Here is a 22181-nt window from a genome sequence, read left to right on the forward strand (position 1 = left end):
TATGCATTTTTATGTATATTTTTAAAGAGCAATAATATATAATTATTACATAAGATAAAATAAACTATACATTCTCATGTATAATATTTATTATTATGTAATAAAACTTATTAAAACTAGCAGAAAAAAGACACGGCCTCCATTATATTAAAAGAAAAAAATAAATAAAAAAGAAAAAAATGAGAAGTTAGTCATAAAAAAAAGTAGTTATTGAAAAATAAATAAAGGATAACATGATCCATGTAAAAATGAAAACTAAAAATAGTTACTAAAAATAGTATCTCTTTTAGATATTAGTATAGATTTATTAATTTCAAGTTTTTAAAGTTGATTAAAAACTAAAAGGGTATCCCCTTTTTAAAATAAAAGGATATAATGGTCAAATAAAAGTAGAGACTACTGAAAAAGGGTATCCCCTTTATATATTAGTATAGATTATGTGTAACTAAAAGATTAATCTTACATAATATATTATTTATGTATATTAGTAGAATTGAGACACGATACTTGTTTAAAGGTATTTAAGAATTATCAATATTTGTTAAATTATTTATTATTGTGTTTTGTTTTTAAACTTTTAAATTTTGGGTTTGAGTCTTGAATTTGTAAGAATAATTAATTTTTAATGTAATTTTTTATTATTTAAAAATTTAAAGATAAAATAATTAAACTGTGTACATGAAAATAAAAAATTACTTTTATATATAAATATATAGATATAGATAAATGTTATTGTTAGTTTATTTTTTCTTTTTACGGGTGAAATATATTTCATTGTTTCTCATCTATTATATAATGATTACACTTGTTTCTACACCATTTTGGTGAGTGCACCATGGCACATTCAAATATCAAAGTGAAATATATTTTTATTACTTGTAAAATAATTTTTTAATAAAAAAATCTCTTTATTTTTATTTTCTAAATTTTTTTATAAAATAAATTTTAATTTTGTAATTTTAAAAATTAATTTTTATTCCACTAAAATTCTATGACATTATTTTTTATTTTTTACTATTATTTTTAAGTAGATAAATGAAATTTATTTTAAAAATCTATGAAATATTTGCAAACCGATAAGCAGTACGACCAATTCTTGTTCAGCGATTTTACCGCCTTTAGAAAGCCGCACTAACGGCTTTATTTTGAATGCATCACAACCGTTGAATTCACCATCTAATGCGTAATCTCAGCCGTCCATCACGACCCTCCCCTTAAATATAAACCTCCTTGGCCCAGTTATTTTCCTCATTCTTTCCTTCCTTCTTAAGTAGGTTTCTGTCTCTTATAGGTTATTCATCTTCTTTTCTATTATGTTTCGATTTCTTAATCTTCTCCGTTGTTTGTTTGGCATCTTTTCAATGAGTTTTGCTTTGCCGACTGTCATGCTTCTTGCTGGTTCAATTTTAATCGAGACTGTGTTGGGTTTGGCGATTGACACGAATATTTTGAGATACCAAGAGTTTCTTTCTTGGATGCAGTGATTTCGGCTGGCTAACAGCGTCCATGATTTGGCCATGACTCCTTGGGTTTTTGAATTCTTGGAAATTTTCTTTTGGTTTATGATTTGGGGATGACTTTCGCTTGGCCCTTATAGGGAGATAAAACAATGGAGACTATGACGGACTGTTTCTGAGGTTTTCTTATGTGTTTTTGGTGGTTTTGATACTGTACGGTAAGAGATCGTTAGAAGAACTCTAGTTTATGCATTTGGGAAGCATGGTTTGGAGAATTCTACCACTCTTCTTTTTACTAATCTTTAACATAATATAGCCTATAAAAGTTTCCCCTCTTCTAATTGAGTGTCCCCTTCATCGGAGTGGCTTCAGCAAGAGCGTAGTTGACACTGTTTTGTTTCCCCTCTTCTAATTCATTGATTGCAATAATTGAATTTTTAAATTCTCTTTGTGCAGTTTAGAGTTTGACCGATGATGGTTGCAGATATTAATAGATAGTATAGATATTTTTATTATTTATTTTTATATATAGAATATTTTCTTGGTTGCAGAGTTTCTATGTGGGATATCCATTGTGTTTCTGTATCAAGACTCTTACCTGAATAGTTTCCTTATTATTTGCACTGTTTATTTCACCAAGGTCGAAATTCTTGCTGATTGAACTTTTTCTGTTAATCTCAGTTTGAGGGGTTCTATGATCTAATACTATGAGCAGTTTTGGTTTGTCTGTATTTGCTTCATGAATTTCCCTTTCGGGTTTTAGAGGAAAGATAAGCATTGTGAGTATCCTGGAAGCAGCGGCAGAAGAGTATGGACTGACTGTCTTAGTTTTTATTATTTCCCTTGATTCCATCACATTGTTTGTTATTGCATTAGCTATCCTCTTCTGTGGGTTTTGGATCGGCTTTCTGTATCAGGAAATCTCAATATTAAAGGGGAATGGAGTTTCACATGTTTCTGGAGAATTCATGTTTCTTTGTATATAGAACAGTTTGGTTAGGGTATTTATCTCTGTTTCAATTATCTAGTTTGGTTCGTTGAATTATGCACATATATCTCTCCTTATTGGTTATTCTCTTCCATAAAGCAGCCCATTTTGAATGGAAAGATAACATACGTTTCTAAAGTATCTATCTGCTACATGGGTTCTCAGTATGGGATGTCTTGGTTACAGTTTGTGTAGGATTTTGGGCCTTTTTGGATATTGATATGAAAATCTCAAGAAATTTGATAGTCAAGTTGCTCTTCTTTTATGTCAATCATTTGAAATATCATTCATCATTTGATCATGGTGATTTATCATTTGATGCGTGTTCATCTAAATTCTTAATGTTCACTTTTTTGTAATGTGATCTTCGGTATCGGTAGTTTATGAATTTCGTCATGCATATGGATTGAATTGTGAACCTCTTTTCTTGCGTTATAGAGTATTGTAGATTTGTGTTATGTTCTGCGTAGCCATCCAACCTCGTCCATGATTTGGTGATCTCTTCCCTGAATTTTGAGGTCTTTTGATTCTACCTTTTCTTTTCTCTGGTACAAGCCTTTCTCGATTACCCTTCCATGATTTCTGCTATGGTTCTCACAGGGAAGTCAAGCAGTGAAAGTGTGGTTGTCTATGAAAGGCAGTGTCTTTGTTTCTGTAATTTGGTGATCTTTACTCTAGATTTTGAATTCTTGGATTTGTCTTTTGTTTCTTTCACTGGTTCATTAAGAAAAACTTTCGCATTGGTAATTGTACTAGTCTTTAGCAGGAACTGGTTTCATCCTTCTCAACTATGAGGCTTAATAAGGTATTGTATGATGATGCTTTATAGGGAAAATGAGGAATGTAGAAGCAATGGTAGGAGATTACTACGGGCTAACTTTGGTGTAAATCCATAGGTTTCATTACCTATGATACGATTGTATTTTGTTATGTTTATTCTGGACCGTTTATCTTCTTCTATTGGTTTTGGATCGGTAGCTTTGACTGTGTAGTGTCTTGGCAGTGTTAGAGATCTTGGATGTTTCTGTATCATGCATAATACAAGTATTAACGGGTTCTGGGGCTTGATTTCCTTTCTGATTTGGCTTTTCCTCATTTGTATTTGTCTTATTATGAGCAATTTTGTTTTCCCGATTTTTATTTACTTCTTCTCTATGGCTCTTGGGATTTATTATATACGTTCATTTTTTTTATCGATAATATTCCATTCTGCATAGGCTATCTTTTCTCATGGTCCTGGATTGGTTGTTTTGAAGGGGTACGGTAACCTGGCAGTGTCAGCTCTCATGTTTTTCTGTATTAGGAGCTCTGGAATTTAAATGGTTTGGTTTTGTTCTGTTTCTTGGGAATCCATTTACCGGGAACTCTTGATTTAAATGGGACTGCTGCTCAGTTAGGGTCTTTATCTCTCATTTCTGATGATCTGTATTTTGGTTTGGGGAATTATGCTAGTATGATTGTATGATCTATAACTTGGATATCCTCTTCGTCAGAGCAGCACCTTTTGAATAGGCTTTTCTTATTTATTTGTGTCTTGTGTTCCCAAGTCACATGTATAAGGGGACAACTTGGTTTAGGTCTTTTATCACTTTGTTATCTGCGTCTTGGTTTTAATTATTGTGCTGATATTTCACTGTTTCATTATAAGTTGTATCATTAGATATATTTCTTCTCCTAGTTGGATATATGTTTGTCAGTTTCAGAATAGTGCATTTGGAATTAGAAGTGTTAGTTCTTATGTTCTTCTGTATCCTAAAATGTAGAAGAATGTCTCAGATTTGTGTACAGATCATTTGAATCTTGTTTTGGTGAGGGTTGTGTTTTTCATTTTGAGAAACACCTTTGGAATAGGCTTTTCTTATTTATTTGTGTATTGTGTTCCCAAGTCACATATATAAGGGGGACAACTTGGTTTAGGTCTTTTATCACTTTGTTATCTGTGTCTTGGTTTGAAGAATTGTGCTCATATTTCACTGTTTCATTATAAGTTATATCATTAGATATATTTCTTCTCCTAGTTATATGTTTGTCAGTTTCAGAAAAGTGCATTTGGAATTAGAATTGTTAGTTCTTATGTTCTTCTGTATCCTAAAATGTAGAAAAATGTCTCAGATTTGTGTACAGATCATTTGAATCTTGTTTTGGTGAGGGTTGTGTTTTTCATTTTGAAGCGCAATCAAGTCATTTATGTGATTGTCTTTCCTAATCTTGATAATCTCAGAGGGAGTTTTGATGACTTGGCTGACTAAGAATATTTCATCACGCTCCACATTACGTCTTTCAGCATTAGTATGCTTTTGATGTGGGTAAGGGCATGTAGAATTTAGGAGCAAACGTGAATAAGCATCGTTTTTCTGTTTGTCACGTTTCCTCTATGTGAATTGTATGTTGGATTTCAATTCTGTTTTGAAGTGATGTGAATAAAGGCATGTAGTAGTCATTATGCTATATATTGTGTTTCCTAATTGGACTTTTTCTATATAGTTTCAGAGATTGCAAGATTACGTGGCCAAATAAAAATCTTGCAACTGCCCTATATTACGTATTTTCTGAATAATATGGTGTAGATGTGGATAAAAGGCAAGGCATATAGAGGAAAATTTGCTACTCATTTGTTGGTTTGTCACATATTTCCTGTTTTACGGATAAAATAGGATTTAATGTTATGTAACGTAACTTTATTTTTTTATATAAACTCCTAAAGTGTTACCTTATTGTGTTATTTAACTTATTATGATTATGTGCGAGATCATCCTTCCAAGTTACTTGCTCTAATGCAATGATGTATTGCACTTGATTGACCTGTTATTCATCTGCGGTGAACGATTGCTAGTACTTGTTGAGGTTGCACTATATGGCTTTCAATTAGAGCAAATAAGGTCATAATATTTTGTAGTTAATTTGCAAGGCATAAACCATTGGCTGTAAAGTTGAATCTTATGTGTGCTTTATGCCCGTTACAAAGTTAGTCATATGCTAAGTAGTCTATACACAATTTCTAAACGAGAGCAGTGCTTAAAGACTATATAAGATTTTTAATACCTCGCAGTCTGATTTAGATCCCTTCGTTGTTTTTTTTTCCTTTCTCTTTCAAACTGTTGGTATATTATGCTTTAGGCAAGCTCGGGATATGTATTTGCCTGGGTATTTCTATTTAGCTTATGCTTATAAATCCACATATTTTTCGGACTATTTGGAATTGGCCTGGGCCTGAAAGAGCTAAAGTTTATGGAAGATTGCTCAAGGTGCCCTACTAATATTTTTATCTTCCACACTTCCACAAGGGTCTCTATCTAAAACCATATTGCATATTTTCAGGGATTGTCGTTTTCTTTTTTGCCCCATTGCATCCATCAACTTTTGGAACCAAGACATTTTACATTTATATGACTCGGAACTCACTTTATCACAACTGGCGTCTAACTTTTGGTTTCAACAGAAAGTGGGAATTTGATATTTATATTCCACTCAAGGACAGCCCACTTTACTAGCCATATGACTTTTATAATGCAGCAAGATAAGCTCCTCTCCCATCCCCCCGATAGAGCTCAGAAAGCCTTTTCTTGATTCATGCCTAATCTTAGTTAAAATTCCAATATCCAGGGCCTTCACTAATCTCAACATTGAGATTGTAGTTTCCTTTGTTAACAAAGGATGTCACACATTGCATCCTTCTATCCCCTTGTAAAGGATATCAAAGATTTGTTCTCAAATTCTACTACCTCATGTGTTCCCATGTTTTTTGCAAGATTAATTTTGCTGTTGATACCCTAGCTCGCTGAGGTTTTATTTTTTATATATATATTTTTTAATGTTCCTCCCGACCTCCTAGCTATTCCGCTGCTAGCTGATAACAACCACCCTTTTCTTACGTTAATATCTCTGTTTCGGCCTTTGTGGTCCCTCTCGATAAAAAGAAAAGTAAGCGCGGCATATGAATCGTGCGTTTTTTTATTAATCATGTTTTTTTTTTGTTGTTTAGGGCAAATTACACACTTTTCTTACAAACAGGAGTAATTTCACACTTCTTTGAAGGATTGGTTTTGTCATAATGCAAAGCTCGAGGAAACAATAAAGCTATTTCAACACAGCATTGTATCAGATGCCTTTATTATTATTATTATTATTTGCTTGTTGTTGAACTCATTTTTTCTTGGTTGTGTTAAACGTTGCAAGTATATTGTAGTTGATATTTTTTTTAATAATAAAATATGTTTATTATTATGCTCGTGGATGTAGGTCTACATGACCGAACCATGTTAATATTTTGTCTCCATTCTTTAAAGTTTTTAACATGTTTCATATGGTTTAATATTTTGCACTATTTTTTATTTTATTAGGTTTTTCGTTTTAGGGTTTGGACTTTGGCAGGACTTGAGAGCACACTCATTTAAAGTTTTTTTTTAATAATTGTGTTATCAGTGGGAATATTTATGGTTTTTGTATTAATTTTTGTCAAGAAACTTGTTTGGCCAACATTAGTGGGAATTTCTTCTCAATTATGGTTTTTTAAATGATTTGATTTTGAAATTTTACTCATGTTTCTAGTTTTACTTAGGTTATTGAGTAATTGTTATTTCAAATAAATGTTTTTAATCCAATTTTAAGATTTGGAATTTATTGTGATGTTTTGTTGTAACTTATTTTTGTCTAAGATGCACCGCAAGATACGATATTATTCAAAAAAAAGAATATTACATCTGTCAAAAATATAATAATCACATGCAAATTGAATCAGATTTCATATCTTACAAAATATGGTTGGTATAAAGATTGTTTTTCTAGTTGGCAATCAAAGTGGAGTAAAGAGAGTAAAAAGTTTGATAAATAGTCGGTGACTTGATACTAGCATTGCTATCTATGTTCTTATAAAAAAGGGGTTATTTCTATTGGTAGTATAAAAGAAACATAGTCATAACTCATAACCAATAAATAATATATAAAAATTAACTTCGTAAGATTTTGTTAAACTAACATTCTATTATTCTATTGATAGGACAAAAGAAACATAGAAAATATAATATTTGTATGTAGATATATGGAACTGCAATTTGATTTACTAATAACCCGAGATCGAAAATTAACGAGCTGATCCTTGAATTCTTTAGGGCAATGTTGGGAACATTATATAGAGAAATGCAGTATGACACACACTCTTTCCAATTTGCTCATGAACAAATCATGTTATTTTTTTTATGGGTGTGTGCGACTTTCCTTGATCAAAAGAAAAACAGCAACAAGCACAGGAGTTAAGATGATGAGGAGAGCCAGCACAAGGTTGGGAGTGGTTATCTCAGGGAAGAGAGCGCTTCCATACTTGATCGCTGCCCCACCCGCAAAGGAACCCGCCACTAGTTTTCCCACGTACACTAAATCCTCCTATTATACATCAACAAATGGATCAATCAATAATGCTTCGGAAGGAAATTCATTTAATTAATAAAAAATAAATTGTACTTTAGAAGAAGAGGATGTGGAATTTTGATCTTCTAGAGCTCGAGCAACAACACAAGAAGACCACCTTGTGACGCGAATTGGCATTGCAATTTGGAGGAACAAGGGCGTGTTTGGCGAGTTAACTTTGTGTCTGTGGTTGTCACACAAAACCCTCCAACTCTTACCTATATCTGAAACTGCCATATCTATCTTTTCTTTTCTCTCGCCACACCAGCCACAAACAGTTACATGTTAGATTACATACGGAAATAAAATAGACACCACAGTTCATGGGCTACTAAATGAAGGCCCAATACCAACCAAGGCCCATTAACGGTTACAATTTTATCCCCATAATGCCCCGCTCGTTTTACCGGCGGTGGAACAGAAAGCGAGATAACGCAATCTGAGTCTGAGTCCGAATCTGAAACTGAAACCTTCGTGTTCGTGTTGTATCGAAACCCTAATCGGGAAATTGAATTGTTGAAGGGGAGATCAAGATGGTTCTGGCGGAGTTAGGAGGGAGCATTTCGCGTGCTCTCCAGCAGATGAGCAATGCGACGGTGATCGACGAGAAGGTGCTCAACGATTGCCTCAACGACATCACTCGCGCTCTTCTTCAATCCGATGTTCAATTCAAGCTCGTCCGCGACATGCAGACCAACATCAAGAAGATTGTCAACCTCGATGATCTCGCTGCCGGTCACAACAAACGCAAGATCATCCAACAGGTACTTTTTTTTGTTTCTTCTATTCCAACTAATGAGTGAATAAACGCTTATATGTTTGTTATTGCTCATGGTAGTAACTCTTTCTGGATTATGCTTTTATTTGCAGGCTGTGTTTAACGAACTCTGCAAAATTCTGGACCCTGGGAAGCCCTCTTTCACTCCGAAAAAGGGGGAAAACAAGTGTTATCATGTTTGTTGGTTTGCAAGGTGTGTTGTAAGTTTGCATTTTATGATTCTGTTTGTTCTGGACTTTTGTTATGTCATGTACTCGGCATTTATGCATTATCCTCAGTAATTTGTAGCATTTCTCAGCTTTTGTTGGTTGTTTTGTTCTTTTTAAACAAAGAAAATACTTTATTATTGTTGATAGTTACTTGTATGTTTTTAAAATGAATTCAGGTTCTGGAAAAACCACTACGTGTACAAAATATGCATATTATCATCAGAAGAAAGGCTGGAAGCCAGCTCTAGTATGTGCAGATACGTTCAGGGCTGGTGCATTTGATCAATTGAAGCAAAATGCGACTAAAGCTAAGATCCCTTTCTATGGAAGGTACTCATTGGCATTTGTTATTGGTTAATATTTATTGTGTGCTCCGATATATTATTTTTGCCTTATTGATGAAGAATTTGATGGTGGAGATGGTTGAACACCTGAGCTAAATGGTAGATTAAAGATTTGTGGTTAGTTATGCAACATATATCCCTCCTGATGACAAAATCATGGTTATGGATGTTGATGAGCACAACTGAAGTTTTATTTCTGTATGACTTACGTCATAACTGCTTTCTAGTTTTTATGTTAATTTTGAAACTACGTAATAGGCTTTTCCAAGGGGTCTAACTGGTTCTTTTTGGAGATTTATAATGAAGATTGACTTCTAGAAAAATGGTCTGCAGTTATAGAATGGTTCTTTGGAAGAATATTGATTTATATTGGGCAATGCATCCCAAGCTTATGCTTACCTAAGTACTTTTAGTCACTGTTAATTGAGGACAAGGTTATCAATGATGATTGATGAGCAAAATCACCTTTGACAATTTCAAGTCTGAGGCATGTAATTGACAGCCCATTAAAGAAGAGAGTGAAAAACAAAAGGAAATTGCTAGCCCATTAAAGATATATGGGTAATTTGGAAGATATTATATTACCACCATACAGCAAACTTATAATGTTCCCCCTCCCCCAGAGGATATTTGTTTAGTCTTGTCTCACGATTTCACATTTTCCCTGTTTTAATCTGTATTTATGAAAGGGGGCATCTATATTGAAACAATTTTTATTCTTGCTTTAAGTCCTTGAAGATAAACTATGTATGATATGCTGTGCTCAGTATTATTTGTTTATGAAACCTTCTATGTTAGTTGCATTTTCATTGTCTTTGATTTCAATGCACAAGTAATTATTGCACTGTTGTGCCCCGCATTTCTCTACAGCTATATGGAGTCCGATCCTGTAAAAATTGCTGTGGAAGGTGTGGAGAGATTCAAGAAAGAAAATTGTGATCTTATAATTGTTGATACTAGTGGGAGGCACAAACAAGAAGCTGCGCTTTTTGAAGAAATGCGCCAAGTTTCAGAAGCAACGGTATTTCCCATTCTTTCTTTTTTTGATGTTTATTTGCAAAGCCCATTAAATGCTAATATTTTTTTTTTGCATTGTTCAGAAACCAGATCTTATTATATTTGTTATGGATAGCAGTATTGGTCAAGCTGCTTTTGATCAAGCGCAAGCATTTAAACAGAGTGTTGCAGTTGGAGCTGTAATCATTACCAAGATGGATGGCCATGCAAAAGGTGGTGGTGCTCTTAGTGCGTAAGTCTTACTGCGAGAATTGTATAATATCTACAATCAACTTTTGCAACTATGAATAAGTAAATTTAACAATTAGTAATCTTACGTGAAAATGAACAGGTGTATTTAAACTAGTATAATGCACTTGTCTAGCAATTATAAATGCAGTGTATTGCAAATTTTCCAACCTAAATATGAACTACTGATTTAAATCTTACATTTACGCAACAAAAATTAAAATTTACATCATCAAAGGGATTTGAAAATTAATATTATAAATGGATGTGTTTGCTTATATTTTTCTGTATATATTTATTATGTGGTTTGGGTACCTTACTCTTAATTTTATAAGTGCAGTGTTGCAGCTACAAAGAGTCCTGTCATATTCATTGGAACTGGAGAACATATGGATGAGTTTGAAGTTTTTGATGTTAAGCCATTTGTCAGTCGTCTATTAGGTGTGTATTTTTTTTTTCTTTTTTGATCTCACCCAGTACATTATTATTTTATCAAGAACATGGTATGGGTGTCCAAGTTCCTATAAATATTTATTCTTTAGTCATCTCAAATGGCTTTTGAACTAGGAATGGGTGACTGGTCTGGGTTTATGGACAAAATTCATGAAGTTGTTCCTATGGATCAACAACCAGAACTTCTTCAAAAGCTGTCAGAAGGAAACTTCACCTTGAGGATTATGTATGAGCAGTTTCAGAACATAATGAAAATGGGTCCTATCAGCCAGGTTATTACTTATTACCTTATTATGTGTTCAATTGATTTTTTTTTCTTGATAAATTTACATTTGATGTGCCATACAAAGATAGTTATTACCTTCACTAATTTCCTGGTTGATTTATGTAGGTGTTTTCTATGCTTCCCGGATTTAGTTCCGAATTAATGCCAAAAGGCCGTGAGAAAGAAAGCCAAGCAAAAATTAAGCGTTACATGACAATGATGGATTCAATGACAAACGAAGGTACGCAGTATGTTTTGATTGTTGTGAAGATCAGCTTTGTGTACACATGATTCGGGTTCTCTCATTGGAATTCCGAATTACACATCCTCACATGCTGACTTTTAATTGGTAAAATGTTTCAGAGTTGGATAGTTCAAACCCAAAGCTGATGAATGAATCACGTATGATGCGAATAGCTCGAGGTTCAGGTCGTCTAGTTAGGGAAGTGGTGGAGATGATGGAAGAGTACAAACGTCTTGCAAAGATATGGAGCAAGATGAAAGGGCTTAAAATACCAAAGAAAGGTGACATGAGTGCCCTGTCCCGAAACATGAATGCCCAGCACATGGGCAAAGTCCTCCCTCCGCAGATGCTCAAGCAAATCGGTGGCATGGGCGGCTTACAAAACTTGATGAAGCAGATGGGATCTGCCAAAGACATGATGGGAATGGGAGGATTGTTTGGTGCTGGTGATTAGTTGATTGCCTTATTAGTGTCGGATTGTTGCAATAGCCTTAATTTCATTTTCCTGTGTATAATTACTTATTTAGTCTAGGAGCCATCGAAGTAAAATCTTAATAGAAATTGTCATAGTCAAGTAACATTAAAAACAAAGGCTATATTGTTTTTTTTTTTTTTAATATTGATTGATGGAAGAGGCGAGGAGGTTTAAATCCAGGTATTTGATTTGTCGATTACGATTGATGGGAGCAATTGTGTTAACCACGTCGACTCCAACTATTTATAGCAATTTTGGCAGAACAATAAACGTTTGAAATCAGCTTAAAAGCACAAGCAGGACACTTTCTAATTATTGGTTTACTAAATGTGATTATCAGCTCGGAAAGAATGCGATTCGCGCAGTGATACCAAACAGGTCAAAAAATTATAGACTATATTAACAGACAAGTAACTAGTATAGAACATGCTATATGCTATCTTTCTAAAAACTTGCTTAGAACGGTTTTTTGCAAATGAATTTCTTCGCCTTCCCCTTCCTCTTCAGAATTGATATTTGCATTTAGAGCACAACGAAGAACGGCATTGATTTGTTTCCTTAAACTGGCATTGTCTACAAACATATGCGCCAGCATCTTCCTCAGTTCATCATAAGTTTTCCCAGTATTGTCTTTACTTACATCACGGGTCTCTTCCACCGCAACAACAGCATTCTCTACATCTTGTGCTAAGAGCTGTGCCTGTTTGCATATTTGCAGACAGCAGTAACCAAAACAGTGAGTAGAGAGGGCAGTAAATAGAAGGCTGTATATGTATAGGGTAGCATGCAGTAAACATAGTATAACCACAATGATAATTGCTATGAACTCTCAGAATCTTGTCTGAGCAAAATTGAAGAGATGCCTTTCTTTTCTATTGAAATAATTTAATTGGACAGGACTCCACACACAAAAGACACAAGCATATTGAACATATCATGAGCACTTAAAGAAGCATAATTTGTAAACATAGAATAAAACCCGGACCAGCAAAAATAGCCTCCCCGTGTATTTTCTAAAGTGCCCCAGAAAATAAATATCGAAAGACAAAATTGTTGCTCAAGGTGCATATCATACCTCTGCAAGCAAGAGACCAATCCGATTATCTGATGTCGCTAATAAATCCAAAGCATCAGATGGTAAAGTGTCGATATTTAGCTTATCTTCCTCTTCAACAAGGAAATTTACACTGCACTCCCGAAGCCTCTTCTGAAGGATTGCACACTCATGCAGCAACTTTGCATTAGCATTATGTGAAATTTCCATTCTTTGCTTTTCCTTCTGAAAAACTCTCTGAATAAGAGCAAAACAATACCATGAAATCAATTGGATTTCCAAACTTTTAGGACATCACAGAACAAAATATTTGAACCATCTTTCATTAAAAAAAATGAGAAAAAAAAAAGGACAAGAAATTTCAAATTTGTGCGAATAAAAAATGTAAAAGAAATCTAGAAGGAACTGGTTGAAATAGATTAATTATGTCTGTTCTCCCCCTGCCTCTCAGAAACCAATGGAATCAGTCATATTGATATGTTCCTAGTTTAAATTATAAAAAATAATCAAATAAAAAAGTCTTTCAGTGCTAGTTTTGCAACATACAAAAAACAGAAGTACCATACCTCCAAATCTAACTTCTCCTTCATCAATTCACTAAGCTGCTGCTTCAGTTCTTTCTCAGAACTTCTAAGGGATTTTACCTCCTTTATCAGAACCTTCAAATCTGTCTTTGATTTCATCTCAAACTCATCATGATGTTTCTGCAAGTGCTTAAGTTGTTCTCTAGTTACATCTAGCTCTTGCTGCAACATTTGCTTCTCCTGAATGACAGATGCTTTTGTAGATTCTGCTAGCAGCCTTTCATCCTAAGTCATTATATCCTCACTTAAGTCCACCAAAATGGAATGATAAGAGATGTTGATTAAAGTAAATTATCACTACAGACCTCTTCTAACTTCAATTTCATTTCTGTCTCCAGGCAGTTCCTCCGAAGTTCCTCTATATCCCACTGCATTTGTGTAAATCTTTCCTTTTCAGTTAAAACAGCCTGCTGCATGTTTTCTCGGCAGTTCAGTCGAGTTGTTTCAAGTTCAACTTCTAAATCCTTGACCTACAAGTAAAATGAAATATTTAAACATTATAACATAACATAAAACAGTCCAATAAAACATCAACACTACTTTCCATTTTTCCATCATTGAGAGTTAACTTGTTTCAACATAAATAGCAATCTCTACTCAGTTAACAGCAACAAAAGAAATACTACTAACACCGATCTTAATTATAACAAAAAAAATTGAATTTTTCTTTGATATTAATTGTAAGCAACAATCATTAGTGTTTAAAATTATTCAGGGTTAAATTTTTTTTATACCCTTCATTTATTGTTAAGTCTATTTCTTATGCATTCACTTATAATAGCTAACATTAAATATGACAATCACTTAAAGTAAAAGATATATTTGGAATAAAACTTAAATTTATGGCAGAGTTAATTAAAAGTAACCATATTAATAACTTTTCTTGGTCTTGATAATTTGTTATATATTGCTTATAATTAGGACCCGAGGTAATATGTTTTTATCAAAGAACACTTTCTACTACTGCATTATGCAACTCAATCCATCACAAGGTGAAAAATATAACCTCATTTTTTTTAATTAATTGCAAATTATGTTCCTCTAATACATATTTAGCCCATTAAAGAAAATCCTTTCGAACATTACAAATTCTGTCCTTAGTTTTTTAGACAAATGCAGAGAAAATAGACAAAGCCTTGAAAATCTAATTCTGCCATAATTTCCAATTTCATTGTCCAATATTACATCAGGGCAAAAAATTAAAGGGAACTTTATAATTAGCATAACGATTTTGATCATAAACTTAATTTAGGAACTTGAGAACACTATTTACTGATTGGTCATTAAATTTGACAGATACTGAAACCAGGATAATGGAAGCCATGGACTTCTAATAATATATCCTGCGGACAATACTTAGGCTAGCTCATTCTGTGCAGTGTATACTCAAACAACAAAGTTTTCTGCTGATCTCCTCGTTAGCATATAAAAGTCCTCTACTAGCCTGATCTGAAAAACAACTTATTCAACAGAGTTCAAATATAGAACAGAAGATTTGATCCATAATGAACCAACATAAAAATTAATTCGGCTGGTAAATGGCAGTTGATGACTTTAAGTACAGTACTGCCACAAATGACTATTGAGTATCATAAAGACTAAAAAGTATCAACAGTCATGAAATTCTGACTTTCTGATAGCAATGTGCTGAATATGTACCACCTACACATAACTACATCTATGACATTGCATTGGTTCTAGGTTTCAGGAACTGGGAACAAACATTCTTGCAAGGAAAAACACCATCCAGAAGAAGATTTATCCTAACTACATTTTGAAAAACAAATAAAAGTGACAAATGAAAATATCTATTTCAAAATATAGTAATAAATGAAAAATTTTAAACATGCACTGGATACCTTTGTCACAAGATATTGTCTTGCAGCCATTTCTTGATTCAATCTAGCTACAAGATCTTCAACATCTGCTTTTGCAGTGGCCAGTCTCTGTTTCTGGGCATTGAGAATTTTGTTCAACTTGTGCCGCTCATCCAATTGAAAAGTCAACAATAAATCTGTGCTTCCAGAGTGTTCATGTCTCCCAGTAAAGTCATGTGAAGCATCTTGAACCAAAGTGGTCATAGTTAAATTTGATGTTTCAGTATGCCTTAAATTACTTGTGTCACTTCCAATGCTTTCTGTTGACAGTCTCTTCACATGAGCATTCAATTTATAATCTCGCATTGCAGGTGTAAACTCAGTTCCATCCAGGTGAAGCGTTATAGCATCAGCAGCATACTCGGTAACTTTGTCTGTACTATCATTGTTATAAACAAAGTCTTCACTAGATGTGGCATGATCAGCAGCTGTTTCAGTTGCATTAATTAAGTCATGTTCTGATGTTGAACTATCCCTGATTTGATCAGAACGCTTATCCTTTTCATGTTGCAGAGCTCCCAGCTCAGAAACTTCATCATTACCAAAAACAGATGCAGCGGATGAACTATGAGCAGTTACAGAACCAGACGAGTACTCTCGGAACACTTGTGAAGCTGTTGTAGCTTCATCCGAAATATGCTCATTCACACTATGGAATGCTGGAAAATATCAGCAACAAAAGGGAGTTAAATGCTTGTGCAACATCATGATGAACCGTTTTTTATACTCTTTCAAGTAGTATAATAAATAAAGAACCAGCTAAAATTAAAAAATCTAACACAAAAAAAGGCAAAATGTTATTGTGTTCAAGTTAGTGAGGAAAACTGAAAAAAACATATAAATACATGATCTAGCAGCAGCTTCTAGCTCGAGAAACATGGCCACCGGGGCACTTCTTGATACATCAATGTCCGACAACAACTTTTCCATCCAATCCGCTAACAAAAGCCGTCGCTGAAATTACGCAATTTGTCAGCATCAAACAGAGTCATTTGTTCAAACGGACAAACATCACGCTATGCACCTACATACCTCTTCCAAAACAGTGTGGCTTTTAATTCTCATCATCTTTTTTGGTGGAGGCGGCGGCAGATTTTTCGCGGCAAATTCTTTCTTCAGCTGCAAAAGCAAATAGTGAAATTAACTTCTCTCCGCACAATAGAGAGCATAGAAAAACAAATAGACTTACTTCAGCAAAGAGGTTCAAGAAATCACTAAATCTGCGTAATATCATTCGAGTAGTGGTGATTGCTTCGGGGGATTGTACACCGACTTGAACCCTAAAATACTACCAAAAAAAAAACTAAGAACGTTATTGAAATGAAGAAAGAAAATGTATAGAAAGAGGTTTGGGGAATGGAATATATATATATATATATATATATATATACTAACGATAACGGGATCGGAAGGTGAGGGTTGTGGAACGGTGAGCCACGAAGGAAGCGTGACGCAGAAGCTCCAACCGTTGGGAGGATGACGTGGCCAAACGGTGTTGCGTCCTTCCCAATTGCGCGGAGGAAGGCTCCAATCCATGCCGAGTGGGAGAGGGGAGGTTCCGTCGTGGTGGCGGGCATGATTGGTGGTTGGGGCCAGAACGGTGTCGTTTGGAAAGAGATCGTGGTCGTAAGTGTAAGGATTGTCGAGATTGAAATTGAAATTGAAATTGTGGTCGAACAAAGGTAATTCGTGACCCAACCAATTCATTCTTTCTTTCTACTTTCTTCTTTGCCCTTTGCTTTGCTGCAATGCAACTTCTACTCACCACTATCAACCTCAACCTCAACTCTACTATTGCAAATATTAAATATATTTTATATGAAACCTCACATTGCTCTTACTAATTCCATTGTAAATCTTTAAAAGAGGTTGCTGCTTATGTCTTGTCCTATCTAAATTTTTATGTTCTAAAAGAAAATATACTTTTACAATTTTATTTCCAAGATAATTCTCTTGAAAGTCTGTTCCTCAATTTTATTCGAACTTGAAGAAAATTCTTTTATAAGGTTTATATACTTATTTAAAATTAAAATTAAAATATCTATATTTAAAGATGGTTTTTTATTAATTATTAATATCATTTTTTTGCTTGTTTCTTCAATAATAATGTTTTAAAGTTTTTTTAAATTTGATATCATTTTTAATATATTTTTAAATTTAAAAGATGTTAATAGTTAATAAATGGTCTTATTACAATCTAAATTATTTATTATAATTATAATTATAATTTAATATTCAAAAAAAATTATTTATTATAAATTTTTATCATAGTGAATTTGATTTAATCTATTTTGCTTCATAGTTAATGTTAAGAATTCTGGTTAGATTTTAGCATGGTTTGATGTGTATAATAGCAATTTTAATGTTAAATTGCTTAAAAGAGATATCCATTTAACAATATTTTACTCCAATGCATAAGTTTTATGAGAGTTCTTAATTTATTTATGTGGGTCTTGTATTTATGTTGGTAAAGCCACCGAAAAAAAAATTAAGGTATATAACTTCTTCTTTTTTATTAAAAAACTTAGATGAATTGAGTTTTTATAAAGATACTTACAAATTATCTAATAGTAAGATCTTTACATTAATGAGATTTAAATTCACATCCTTTTAAAATGTGAGTCATTTTTTTATTATCTAGACTAACCTTTATTTGTTGCATATATAAGTTATGATGTTTGATAATTATTTACATGTGGTTTCCACATAAATGTGTTTCAACATGGAAAACAAGTAAGAAATGTACGAGTTCTTAACTTTAAAAACTGAATTGGAAACGAGTGTTGAAGATGATCTAACACTATTTATTGCTCAAGAATTTGTTTCACACCATTTTCAAAACTTCCCATATAGCTAAATGATACTATCATTTATTTGTGTTAGAATATAAAGTTTTGTTTTATTCTTGTTTGGCAGAGCTAGTATTTCTTGAATAGCAGAGGAAATGATTTGTGTCATTTGATCCCTTATGGGACTCGCTTCGTAGGGTGAATGTTTTCGTATTTCAAATATCCCAATTCTTAGGAATATCTAAAATTTATGGTCCCTTTGATATTAGAAAATAAATTTAAAAAAAAAAAAGGACAGAGTAAAGTGATTGTTTCATATTTGTATTGTCCTTCAATTTGTATCAAACACACCTTTAACATTTTGATAAAAAAAAAAATGTTATGATTGTGATAATTGTAAGTTTTGTTAAAATGTGCTTTTTCATAAACGTGATGTTTAAACCACAATATAAATATATTTATAATAAGAGAAATATTGGTAAAATATTTTTTAATACTTTATTTTTAATTATTTTATTATAAGAAAAAAATTTACCAACTCATCAATAAGGATGTGTTTCGACTATAAGTTTGTTGGTAACATTAGGGTATGTCTGAGATATTGTCTGCTTTGACGCTTGTTAAATAGTCATGATTTTATCCTTTAAAAAGTGTCTTGACGAGTTAAGGAGAAAAAGTGTTTATAAATTATCCTCAATCTCAACTCCTAAATAAAGTGAGACTTTATGGTTTTGTCCCTTAAAAGACACATCAACAAGTTAAGAAAAGAGGATATTTATAAACTATTCTTAATCTCGGCTCCTAAGTGAACTGAAACTTTTAGACATACTAAAACAAGTCTTCAAGTTGAGAATAAGGAGCAAGAGTGGCCTAGGCCACTTCTTCTAGCAACAATGTTTTGACCATAAGTTTGCTAACATCGTTAAGATTATTGTATCTAAGTATTATCCGCTTTGGTACTCGTTGGATCATCACAATTTGTCTCTTAAAAGGTGTTTCAATGAGTTAAGGAGTGAGTGCTTATAAACTATCCTTAGCTTTGACTCCTAAGTAATATGAGACTTTTAGACATATTGAAAAGTCAAGGCTGAAGGGCAAGAGTGGCCTAGGCCTTCTTTCTAGTGATAACAACCTCCACCTATTCCTACCTTACTCTCATAACAAGTATGATTATCACACTCCAACCACAAGAAAAATGCAAAGACAAGGTTGGATTCAAAAGAAATTATATAGTATAGAAGTATTAAACTAACTATACAACAACTTCAGCATACCACATACACTTACAATTATTTAACACAACATGTGATCAACATACTAGCTCATTCAACAACACACATGTAATCAATATAGTAGTTCACAACACAATTATTTACAACATAACAACTTTACAATGTAACAACACACGTCAACTTTCATACACACATCGAGTTCACAACATATCAACACAACTACATGATGCATTATCACACATTTCAACTAAAAAATTTCTTACAACATAGGTGAACATTTTAAATAGTTTGACCCTATCGAACCAACTTAACAACACAATTTTTTTGGACTTGTTAGATCAACAATCCATTCCTAGTGCCATTTTCCACATGCCTAGCATCATTGAGGTAACCTCAGCTCACCTAAGCCCGATGTCATTGCACTTGCGCTCAACATGGATTAGGTAGATAACCCATGTGGCAATCACACTTGGTGTAGCTAGACCTATGTACAACCTCATTCAAGCAGAGAGCCTTTGTTTGATTCACGCTCGGTGCCATTTGACTTGTGCCTGTCGTCATCTAGGAAGAGAGTTATTGCCTTGATCACACCTAATCCCACTTAACTAGGGTTTGATATCACCAAGTTAAAGAGCTCTCAAGGCAACCACGCCTAGCACCCCTCAACCCATGCCTGGAGTGACCAAGTTAAAGAGTTCTTCACTAACTCACATCTGACGCCACCAATCCTTTGCTTGGTATTAGTGAGGTAGAGAGCTTCTAGCCTACATCACGCTCGATGCCATGAAGTTGCATGGTGATTTATGCACTAGGGATAATCACAAATTGAACTTATGAAGTTCATGTCAATATGGGAGGAATTTGTGAAGTTCAAAAGAAAGATGGTTATCCTCTGACTCCAAAGTTTCTATCTCCAGCTTCTCTTTAACTTTTTTAAGAAAATGAACTTATGAAGTTCATGTTTTAAGAAGATCCCATATGCCTTCCTCTAAACTTGGTCAATGTAAAACTTGTATGTAAGTGTCTATAGATAAATAAATAAAATTAGTGTTTACTTAAAAATTAGAAAAGTGTGAATAATAATATAAAAAATATATATTAAGGAAAGTGAGCACAATTTCTCCTTTTTTTAAAGACTAAATAAAAGTAAAATTAAAAAAAATTAAAACTGGAAATATATTTGACATAAATAAATATATAAAATCAAATTACAATAACATCTTTTGTGGTTTATTTGTTATTCTCTTCCACATGAAAGATAGTGTTGTTTTTCAATCTCTTTTTCAAACGGGAAAAAAATGGTGAGCCACTGACCACTGTGAAATAAGGGGCAGCGATGCAGGAGAAGTGGGGCCCTGTGCCTACGTCCTCAATTTTTTAATCCCATTATTATTAAAATATATTCGATTTTTCTTTCATGTAATTTTTATTTTTTATTTGCTATTAATTTTTCATTACTAACATTTTAGTTTATATAATACTCGCAGTGAATATTTATTTATATAATTATTTTTTTTTAAATTTTAATATATTTTATATTTATAGTTAATACTTTATATTTTAATATAATATTATTTTTAATTTTTATAACTTATTTTAAAAATATTAAAATATAATTTTAAAAATGAAAAATATATATTAAATGAAATAAGTGATTACGATTTTTTTTAATAAAAAATTTATCTTTAAGAACAAAAATTTATATAAAAAAAGATAAATTTTAATCACACTCTCATTTAATGTAATTATTTTAACCTTTATCTTAATTTGTACAAGGTACTTCTTAAATATTTATTAAATATAACTAAAATTTACATTAAACTATATGTACAAATAAATAATACATTTAAATATATAATTATATTTTAAATTTATGATTAATAATTTATATTTAAATAAATATTTTTAATTATTGATAATTGATTTTTAAAATATTAAAATTTAATTTTTAAATAGATACGATAAATAAAAATCAAATTAAATAAAAATAAAAATAATATTAAAATTCTTCTCATTGAAAATATCTAAATTTGTTTTTATCAAAGATATGTATTTAAAAACATTTTTCTTAAGTTAGCATTCCTATTTGATAAATAAGAGTCGTATACATATATATATATATATATATATATATATATATATATATATATATATATATATATATATATATATATATATATATATTATTTGTCATATTTATCGGTCTCTCTTTTTTATATTCATATAAACCAAAACTTAAAGTTGACAAATTTTTCGTTTATTTAATATACCCTCCCATTAATATTGAAAATAATTTTAAAAATATTTTATATAATTTTATTAATAATGAAATATAAATAATAAAAACATTTTAAAATTTTATTTTAAAAATAGATGTAATATATTAATAGAATATTATTTTAATATTGACTTCAAATTATTTCCTTACATTTCTTTTACTAAAAAAAATAAAAATTTAGTAAAATTAGAACAGAATGTGCCAAAGATATTTATACAATTTATTTATTCTTGACACTCATTCCTTAAATATTTTGATTGATTTGTCGTACCAATGAGATCTATAGAGGGAGTTGATTGTTGATCTCAGCACTGAATTGACCCAGGATTGCCTCAGACTACTACTGAGGTATTAAATATACCAACAGGTCTGTTCCCGTTCAGAACTACTATGTGTTTTCAGAATTTATCTTTACATCATTTATGAAACGTTTTCTATTTTCTTTAAAATACTCCACTTCATCTTTAGGGTTAAATTAAAATGAGTTATATTAAATCATCAGCAAG

General features: G+C 32.3%; 3 protein-coding genes across 3 annotated transcripts; 1 reads left to right on the forward strand and 2 right to left on the reverse strand.

The window, feature by feature from the left end:
* Nucleotides 1-7520: 7520 nt before the first annotated feature.
* On the reverse strand, nt 7521-8229 carry LOC109807962 (homoserine O-acetyltransferase). Its single transcript, XM_020370722.3, has 2 exons — nt 7903-8229; nt 7521-7824 (listed from the first exon to the last, which is right to left on the reverse strand). The coding sequence occupies exons 1-2, from the start codon at nt 8083-8085 to the stop codon at nt 7639-7641; spliced, it is 369 nt and encodes a 122-aa protein (XP_020226311.1). The 5' UTR covers nt 8086-8229; the 3' UTR covers nt 7521-7638.
* On the forward strand, nt 8230-12040 carry LOC109807961 (signal recognition particle subunit SRP54 2). The gene is given in 10 exon segments (XM_020370721.2): nt 8230-8612; nt 8719-8781; nt 8783-8819; nt 9012-9165; nt 10050-10200; nt 10280-10428; nt 10765-10865; nt 10992-11149; nt 11269-11383; nt 11506-12040. Coding segments are annotated over 10 exon segments (1494 nt in total). The 5' UTR covers nt 8230-8381; the 3' UTR covers nt 11841-12040.
* Nucleotides 12041-12145: 105 nt separating this feature from the next.
* LOC109807960 (Phox (PX) domain-containing protein) lies at nt 12146-17193 on the reverse strand. The gene is made up of 9 exons (XM_020370720.3): nt 16772-17193; nt 16566-16664; nt 16409-16495; nt 16222-16330; nt 15359-16035; nt 13805-13969; nt 13482-13724; nt 12937-13152; nt 12146-12561 (listed from the first exon to the last, which is right to left on the reverse strand). Exons 1-9 carry the CDS (start codon nt 17081-17083, stop codon nt 12298-12300), a joined length of 2172 nt encoding a protein of 723 aa, XP_020226309.2. The 5' UTR covers nt 17084-17193; the 3' UTR covers nt 12146-12297.
* Nucleotides 17194-22181: the final 4988 nt, after the last annotated feature.

Source organism: Cajanus cajan, chromosome 10, assembly GCF_000230855.2.
Source record: "Cajanus cajan strain Asha chromosome 10, NIPB_CcT2T_4, whole genome shotgun sequence".
Taxonomy (NCBI): Eukaryota; Viridiplantae; Streptophyta; class Magnoliopsida; order Fabales; family Fabaceae; genus Cajanus; species Cajanus cajan.